Source organism: Chiloscyllium plagiosum, chromosome 15, assembly GCF_004010195.1.
Source record: "Chiloscyllium plagiosum isolate BGI_BamShark_2017 chromosome 15, ASM401019v2, whole genome shotgun sequence".
In the NCBI taxonomy this organism is placed as follows: Eukaryota; Metazoa; Chordata; class Chondrichthyes; order Orectolobiformes; family Hemiscylliidae; genus Chiloscyllium; species Chiloscyllium plagiosum.
The window spans coordinates 3,416,718-3,426,105 of record NC_057724.1 but is presented as its reverse complement, the minus strand read 5'-3'; the positions used below and the strand labels follow the sequence as shown (position 1 = coordinate 3,426,105).

General features: G+C 41.7%; 1 protein-coding gene across 1 annotated transcript in view; it reads left to right on the top strand.

The window, feature by feature from the left end:
* Window positions 1-9,104, top strand: part of taf7 (TAF7 RNA polymerase II, TATA box binding protein (TBP)-associated factor) — a 50,365-nt gene extending 41,261 nt beyond the window's left edge. Inside the window, exons 11-12 of the mRNA XM_043704294.1 lie at window positions 245-304; window positions 8,887-9,104. Of these exons, the coding sequence (XP_043560229.1) occupies window positions 245-304; window positions 8,887-8,931 (105 nt within the window). The 3' untranslated portion in view covers window positions 8,932-9,104. The remainder of the gene's footprint in view (window positions 1-244; window positions 305-8,886) is intronic.
* The last annotated feature ends 284 nt before the right edge of the window (window positions 9,105-9,388 follow it).

Sequence of the window (9,388 nt, the reverse complement as noted above, 5' to 3'; positions counted from 1 at the left end):
AGGGAGGAAGCGAGTCAACACCTTTAGAGAACTGACAGTGTGTATGTCAGGGGAATAAGTGTGAGTTTGCAGATGTGGCAAGCGAGTTAGCCCCTCTGGGGAAAGGGGAGTAAGAATTTGAAACTGTGTAGCTCTCAATCAGTTGTCATGGGCTAGTGTCGGTGGCTTTCAGCCTCCCAACCATATGATAGCATCATAAGTGAATGTTTCCAGCAGGTTTAGTCAGCCTGTGTTTCTCTTTCAGAATCGCCTGCAGGCTGTGGTTGATGAGATCAAACAACAGGAGGAGAAGGAGAAACTACAGGTGAGAACTCATCTCACTTTCTCACATGCTGTTACCCACTGCAAAGACATGGTTTGTCACGCTCTTGCTTACAGTCTCCAACTCTGTCTCTTATTCTCTTCTCCCACAATCTCTCCATCACTCACATTCACGCTCACATTCAGTCTCAGCAGGAAGAGGAATAGGCTATTCAGCCCCTTGATCTGCTTCGCTATTCCATTAAATCATGGTTGATCTGATAGTAAAGTCAAATCCGCATTCCCACCTAGCCCGATAACCTTTCATCCTCTTATCAACAATCTATCTACCTCTACCTTAAAGGTATTCAAAGACTTTGCTTCCAGGAAGCGAGCTCCAAACACTCTCAACTCTCAAAGTATTGTTTTTGTTTAACCTCTGATTCCAATGGGCAGCCCCTAATTCTTAAACAGTGCTCCTAATTATAGATTCTCTCAAGAGGACACAGCCTGCCTGCATTTTCCCTGTTAACACCCTTTAGGAAATTGTTTCAATCAAGGGACTTCTTGCTCTTCTAAACACCGTTCCTCATCAGACAACGTACCTGCTGCAAGTATTAATCTACTAGGTCTCTTCTGAACTGCCTCCTATGTATTTATATCCTTCTTGAAATAAAGTGACCCAGACTATGCCCAGTAATCCAGATGCAGGTTCATCAGTGCTCTGGATAATTGAAGAAGGACCTCCTTTTACATTTAGAGTCAAGAGTGGGGACCTGATGAAGGGCTCTTGCCCGAAACGTCGATTCTCCTACTCCTCGGATTCTGTCTGACCTGCTGTGTTTTTCCAGCACCCCACTCTCGACTCTGATCTCCAGTATCTGCAGTCCTCACTTTCTCCTTTTATATTTAGTTCACCTTGTAATAAATGATAACAATTTACTAGTTTTCTTATCTGTGTGTTGTAATTGCATGCCAACCTTTTATAATTCAGTCATGAGGACACCCAGATCCCTCTTCATCCAGAGTTCTGCAATCTCTCATGGTTTCAATAGTAGGCATTTAAAAAAAAATTCTCCTGCCAAAATGGACAACTTCATATTTTCTTCATATTATGCTCCATATGCCACAACTGTACCCACATGCTTAATCTATCTACTTATACTTTTTGTAACCTGTTATGTCCTTTTCACAACTTAATTTCCTTTCTATCTTTGTTACCTCAGCAAATTTGGCAACCTTGCTTTGCATTCCTTCATCAAAGTCTTTGATCTAAATTGCAAGCAGTTGATGTGCCAGCACTGATCACTGTAGCACACTACTTGTGACATCTTACAACCTGAGCCAACTTATTGCTTCCTGCCACCAGCCAATCTTCTATCCATGCCAATATGCTACGCCAATATCATAAGCTTTAATTTTCTACAATAATCTTTGATGTAGCATCATAGAAATGCCTCCTAGAAATCTAAAAACAATTTGCACCCACCTGTTCCTCTTTATTCACAGCACATGTGAACTCCAATTAATTGGTCAGACATGATAGACTTCATCATAGGGTCCTAGCAGAAGGGACCAGTGAAATAATTGATGCATTGATTTTAATTTGACAAAACTGCCTTGATTCAGATTTTGTCCCATTAGATTGGAAGATAGAGTGTCTAATTCCTGTAATCCAAAAGGAAAGGAGATAGCAGGACATTATGTGTCAGCTAACTTTATATTTGTCATAAAGAAAACTTTAGAAGCTATTATTAAGAAATAATGGCAGGACACTTGGATAATTTCAAGGCAGTCAGGTAGTTTTGCTGGGGCTACGTTTCCCTGGAGCATCAGAGGCTGACTTATAGAGGTTTATAAGATCATGAGAAGCATGGATAGGATGAATACTCAAGGTCAGTTCCTAGGGTGAGGGAGACCAGAACAAGAGGGCATAGGTTTAAGAGGGGAGGGAAATGATTTAAAAAGGATTTTACAGCTAACTTTTCATGCAGAAGGTGGTGTGTGTGTTTAGAAAAAGCTACAATAGGAAGTGCTCATTGGATAGAAAAAGGCTAAAAGGCGCTTTAAGAGAGACATACAAGATGATCAGAAGATTAGATTGAGTGGACAGTGAGAGTCTTTTTTCTAGGATGATTACGTCAGCTTGTGCGAGGAAGCATAGCTGCAAATTGAGGGGTGATAGATTTAAGACAGATGTCAGAGGCAGGTTCTTTACTCAGACAGTGGTAAGGGCTTGGAATGCCCTGCCTGCCAATGCAGTTAACACAGCCACATTAGGGGCATTTAAACAGTCCTTGGATAAGCACATGGATGATGATGGGATAGTGTAGGAGTATGGGCTCAGATTAGTTCACAGGTCGACGCAACATCAAGAGCGAAAGGGCCTGTTCTGCACTGTATTATTCTATGTTCTATTGTGGAGGCTGGTACAACTGCAACAATTACCAGGCATCTGGATGGGTATATGAATAGGAAGGGTTATAGGGATTTGGGCGAAATGCTGGCAACTGGAACTAGGTCACATTGGGCTGTCTGGTTGGTGCGGATGAGTTAGACCAAAGAGTCTGTTTCTGTGCTGTATGATCCTATGGCTTCTAACAGTAGCTGTTCTGTAGGACGGAGAATAATTCAGAAGATAATGAGTGCATGTAAAAAGGGCCATACATTAATCATGTGTGATGTAGATTGGGAAAATGAAATTGGCATAGATAGCCACAAAGGGAAAGCCATAGAGTGTATTTCAAACAGTTTCCTAGAACAGTATCTTGTGGGTGCAATGGGTGATCAGGCTATTTTGGATTTGGCGATGTGTTATGAGGCAGGTTTAGTAAGTGATCTCCAAGTAAAGGATCCCTTTGGGAACACTGACCATAATTGCTGGAATTTGGCATTCAGTTTGAGAGTGAGAAACTTGATAGAAACAACTGTGCTAAACTTAAATAAGTGTAACTATGTAGGATTGAGGGCTGAGTTGACTGGGAAGGACTGGGAAAGGAGTTTAGCAGCAAAGAAGGTTGATGAACAAGATATTTAAGAAAATAGTTAATAACTCACATCAAAAGTTTTAGTCTGACCATGATTAACCATGGAAGATTAGGATGGTATCAAATTGAAAGAGAAAACATAAAATGGGGGAATTATTAATACTAAATCAGAAGATTGGGAGTTTTAAAAGCCAACAAAAGATTACCCAAAAAAAGAATAAAATAAACTGAGTGCAATGTGCCAAGTAAAATACAAACCGGCAGTAAAAATTTCTTCAAATATGTAAAAAAGAGAGGTGACGTGAACATACCCTCCTCTGAGAATGAGGCTAGCAACATAATAGTTGAGAGCCAAAGAAGACAGAAGAGTTGAATAAATACTTTAGCCATCGTCGTGATAGGCAGCACTAACAGCGTTCCATAAATGCTGAAAAATTAAGAGTCTAAAATAATGGGATTTGGGGGGAGCATGGGAATAAATGCTGGACAAAAATCTACTAAGGAACCTAATATGGCTAAAAGCTGATAAGTTCCATCTATCTAATAGGTTTAACATTTTATTTTATTTGTTCTTTGTGGGATGTGGGCTTTGCTGGCTGGGCCAGCATTTATTGCCCATCGCTAGTTGCCCTTGCGAAGGTGATAGTGAACTGCCTTTTTGAATCACTGCAATCCTTCTGCTGTGGGATGACCCACAATACCATTAGTGAGGGAATTCCAGGATTTTGACCCAGCAACAGTGAAGGAACGATGATATATTTCCAAGTCAGGATGGTGAGTGGCTTCAAGGGGAACATTAATGTGGTGGTGGTCCCATATATCTGCTGCCCTTATCCTTCTGGATGGAAGTGGTCAAGGGTTTGGAAGGTGCTGTCTGAGGATCTTTGGTGAATTTCTGCAGTGTATCTTGGAGATAGTACACACTGCTGCTATTGAATGTCGGTTGTGGAAGGAGTGGATGCTTGTGGATGTGTATTGAGAGTATTCCATCACACTCCTGACTTGTGCCTTGAAGATGATGGACAGGCTTTGAGGAGTCAGGAGGTGAGTTACTCGCCACAGTATTCCTAGCTTTGACCTGTTCTTGTAGCCACTGTGTTTATTTGGTGCATTCAGTTGAGTTTCTGGTCAATGAAAACCCCCACAATGATTGTAGGGAATTCAGTGATGGTAACACTGTCAAGGGGCGATGGTTAGATGGTCGTATTGATGACCATAATAACTTGGCATTTGTGTGACGCTGATGTCACTTACCACATGTCAGCCCAACCCTGGATATTATCCAGATCTTGTTGGATTTGAACATGGACTGCTTCAGTATCTGAGGAGTCATGAATGGTGCTGAACATTGTGCAATCATCAGTGAACATCATCACTTCTGACCTTATGATGGAGGGAAGATCATTGATAATGCGGCTGAAGATGTATGGGCCATAGGACACCATAGAACTGCAGAGATGTCCTGGAGCTGACATGACTGACCTCCAACAACCACAATCATAGGATTAAAGACAGGATTCTTGGTAGTGTGGAGGAACAGCGGGATCTTGCTGTTCAAGTACATAGATTCCTCAAAGTTGCCACCCAAGTGGATAGGTTGTTAAGAAAGCATTTGGTGCTTTGGCTTTCATTAACAGGGGGATCGAGTTTAAGAGCTGCGAGGTTTTGCTACAGCTCTACAAGACCCTGGAGAAACCACACTAGGAATATTGTGTCCAGTTCTGGTTGCCCTACTATAGGAAAGATACAGACGCTTGGAGAGGGTGCAGAGAAGGTTTACCAGGATGCTGCCTGGACTGGAGGGCTTGCCTTATGAAGAGAGGTTGACTAAGATCAGACTTTTCTCTCTGGAGAGAAGGAGGAAAAGAGGTAACCTGATCAAGGCATACAAGGTTATGAGAGGCATGGATACAGTCAATAGCCAGAGACTTTTCCCCAGGACAGGATTGACTGGCACGAGGGGTCATAGTTTTAAGATATTAGGAGAAATGTATAGAGGAGAGGTCAGAGGTAGGTTCTTTACGCAGAGAGTTGTGAATGCATGAAATGTGTTGCCAGCAGTGGTAGTGGAAGCAGAGTCATTAGGGACAGTTAAGTGACTGCTGGACATACACATGGACAGCAGTGAATTGAGGGGTGTGTAGGTTAGCTTATTTTATTTTACATTAGGATTAATCCTCAGCACAACGTCGTGGGCTGAAGGGCCTGTTCTGTGCTGTACTTTTCTATGTTCTGTGTTCCTATATGTCAGGTATGGCTCTAGCCACCAGAGAGTTTGCCCCCAATACCCTTGATTCCAGTTTTGCAAGGGCTCCTTGATGCCACATTGGTTGACTGTGACCTTGATGTCAAGACCTGTCACTCTCACCCCATGCCACGATTTTAAAGGAGGTAACTACAGAGATGTTGGTTGCTAGATAGTAATATTCCAGGAACCCTTAAATTTTGGCAAAGCCCTAGAGGTTTGAAAAACTGCCAATGTGACGCTTTAATTCAAAAATGGATGGAAGCAACAAACGGGTAACAATAGGCCAGATAGTTTAATATCAGTCACTGGTAAAAATGTTGAAGTTTATAACAAAGGATGTAATAGCATAGCATTTAGAAATATATAAAAAAAAGTAATGCAGAGTCAGCATGGCTTCATGAAGGGGAAAACTCGTCTGAAAAACTTTTACAGTTCTATGAAGAACAAGCAGAGAAGATAAAGATGAAAGAGATTTTGCTCTCCAAAAGGCATTCAGTGAGGTACCACACATAAAGGCTACTTAGAGTCATAGAGATGTACAACACAGGAACAGACCCTTCGGTCCAATCTGTCCATGCCGACCAGATATTCCCACCTGCCAGCACCTGGCTCATATCCCTCCAAACTCTTCCTATTCATATATCCATCCAGATGCCTTTTAAATGTTGCAATTGTACCAGCCTCCACCACTTCCTCTGGCAGCTCGTTCCATACACGTACCACCTTCTGAGTGAAAACGTTGCCTCTTAAGACTCTTTTATATCTTTCCCCTCTCACCATAAACCTATGCCGTGTAGTTCTGGACTCTCCCACCCCAGGGAAAAAACTTTGTCTATTTATCCTATCCATGCCCCTTATGAAAGCATACCAAACGCCACCTTCACTATCCTATTTACCTGCTTAATAAGGTAAAAGCTGATAGTGTCAGTGATATTGTTTTAGCATAGATGGAGTTTTGGCCAAGTAAAAGAAATCACAGCTGGGATAAAGAAGGCATTTCAGGATGGCAGCCTGTGATTAGTGGAGTGCCACGTGGATCAGTGCTGGGGTCACAATTATTTTCCATCATCCAAGTCATTATATATTGTAGTGAATGCACTGCTTCCAAATTTGTGAATTATGCAAAAATAGGTGGGAAGGCAAGAGCTGAGGAAGAGCCTTTCAAGGGATATAGACAGGTTAAGCAAGTGGGCAAAACTTTGGCAGATAGAAAGTAATATTTGAAAATGTGAAGTTCTGCACTTTGACAGGAAGAATGAAGATTATTATTTTAAATGGGGAAATGGAATGTAGTGCAAAATAATGAGGGGATCCTCGTGCATGAATCAACAGTTGTATTTGCTGTGGACCAAGCTGATATCTACAAACTCCTACATGCTGCTGATGTGTCACATCACCTGTCATACCATCTTTAATTGTTATGAGGGGCTACTTAATTATTTTCTTCACTTTTATACTGAAATATATTTTAATATATTTGGTTAACTCTGCTTCCAGCTGCTATACTACTTTGAAACGTTGGAATAGAATAAGACTTAATTGTTTACCATATACTCTCCAATTAACCAGCTTCTTCTCTTGTCGCGGGGTAAGCATCTATTCCTGGAGGCTGAAAACGTTTAGACAAAAAAATAGCAAAAGTACTTGTCTTTGCCTTCCTTCCCTGTGATTCCCTACAGCAGTGACAACAGCAGTGTATTGTAGGTATTTTAATAAACTTGTTTATACATGTTATGGCACACCCCAGGGGTAGGTGGACCATGAACCCCTCCTTGAGGTAGGAAATACCACTGCAGCAGAAGACCATGGTGCACTATTGTAAGTGGCATTCAAGTGCCAAATCATATAAAGTTTCATGTTTTCTATCTGTTTCTAACACAAAAGACTGTCTGAATTAATGAGGGTACAGATTCAGTTTGTTCTTAAACTAAGTTATTTTTCAAGGTTTCCAGTGAAAGAGCAGCTTAGTCAAGGCTGGCAACCACATAATTAAAGCTGTAACTTTCAGTTTAAAGCTACTGCAAGCTAAATTAGATTTGTATAAAATAAAAATTTACACTTTCTTGTACAATTCCATTTGTAGGTGCAGTCTATAGATCACAACTGCATGCACTTGACTCTTTCTCTCACTCTTCTCTCTCACTCTCATTGCTGGAGGAACATAGCAAGGTGACAGGGTACTATCGAAATCACAGGTGAGACAGGGAGGTGACAAGGAAATGGTATGGAGTGTAATGGGCCCAGAGGCATTGGTATTTGAAATCACGTGGGCCCGGGGAAGGACATGAGTATGCTCCCAGACGTCGCTGGGATCATAGCAGGAGAGTTTCTACTGAGGAGCTCAACTGAAGATCCTCCAGATCAGCTTGGCTTGGCCCCCTTATTATGTTTCAATATTTTGGTATCAAAATATAATTTTTCAATTGTACAGCATTCTGTGTTTGACAGCCTGGTCTCAGCACTAACTGTCATTTCAGAGTTTGAAGGCCATAGTTCCAGTTCCGCTACAGAGATCAGAGCATAGATTCGAAGTAAACTGACCCAGTGCAGTGACGAAGGACTTCTGCATTGTAGCATGTGCAGTCTGTCACATGAGAGGTTAAACTTAGTCCACCTCTGCTCTCATATCTGACTACTGTTTAATATTTGAGCATCATCACCAGTTGAGATTATCCATTCATTACTACATTCATGTTTTTGAGAACTTGCTTTGCACAAGTTGCTATGTTTCTTTGTGATATTTGAACACTGGCAATAAATAATTCTAAAATACTTCATTGTGAAACACTTTGGGACATCCTGTGAAGGAGAAAAATGTTTTCTGAAATTCTGCTGGTCTTTATGGTGATTCTGAAATTGTTTAGGAAGATCTCAAGCTTGAGTGACCAGTACATGGTAATGTAGACTCTACACCAAACAGCAAGGAGCAACTGGACATTTTAAGGAGTCCCTGATCCCCACCTTGCCTTGTACCCATCATCCTTCCAATTCAATTGCCATTCCTGATGGTGGTCAATTCATTCTTCTTTCTCCCCTCACCACCTCCTCCCTATCCCTCACTCTCACCATCTCCCTTGTACTCACTCCTCACTCTCTGCTCTTTCCATCAATCCCACCTCTTTTCCCCCACTCCCCTAAACCTCCCCCAGCTTTCACTTGTTCTTCCCTTGCTGCTTGGTGTGGATAACAGTGTGAGGAAGGTGTTTACTTCCTTCTGCTTTGTCTGTACATTTTCCCCAGTTGCAGTCTTTTCTTGAACAGTAAGTATAGCGGTTCCCTGCACAGGAAACCAGGAGCGTTAGCTGTCAGCATTGTGCAGACAGCTCCTGTCAGTTTGATTTTGTTTATGCCTAAGCATAATCGATATCCATCAAGACTGTGGATTTAACACACTGTCCTTTCTTTTTCCAGTTGGCTTCTTTACAGTCACAGCTTGACAACCTGCTGAATAAATGAAGGACTGCTCACCGACTCTTTTAACAGGGACAGTGCCACAGTGTGTGGGGTGCAAGCAACCTGCTTGACCAGACATGCCAAGAATCAGAATCAGCATTGCAAACCATTTGTAGCTTGTACATAAATGTGAATATCAACCTCAATAAATGTACTATCAGTGAGTATTAGCTGTAGACTTTTGCACTTGTTATTCTTTCGTGGGTGTCACTGGCAAGGCTGACATTTATTTTCCGTCATAAACTCCCTTGGAGAAGGTAAGAAAGAAGCTTGTGGACTGGTTGCAGTCTATGTAATGAAGGTCGAGAATTCAGATTTTTGACCCAAGGACATTCTCTACTGAATCTCACCACTGCCATCCATTGTGATCCTCTGTTGTCTGAACTTATCAGACTGCTCAGCTGTGACCACTACTGGAGATGAGTGGAAATGTCTTCCAGTTAAATATAGGGAAGATAAT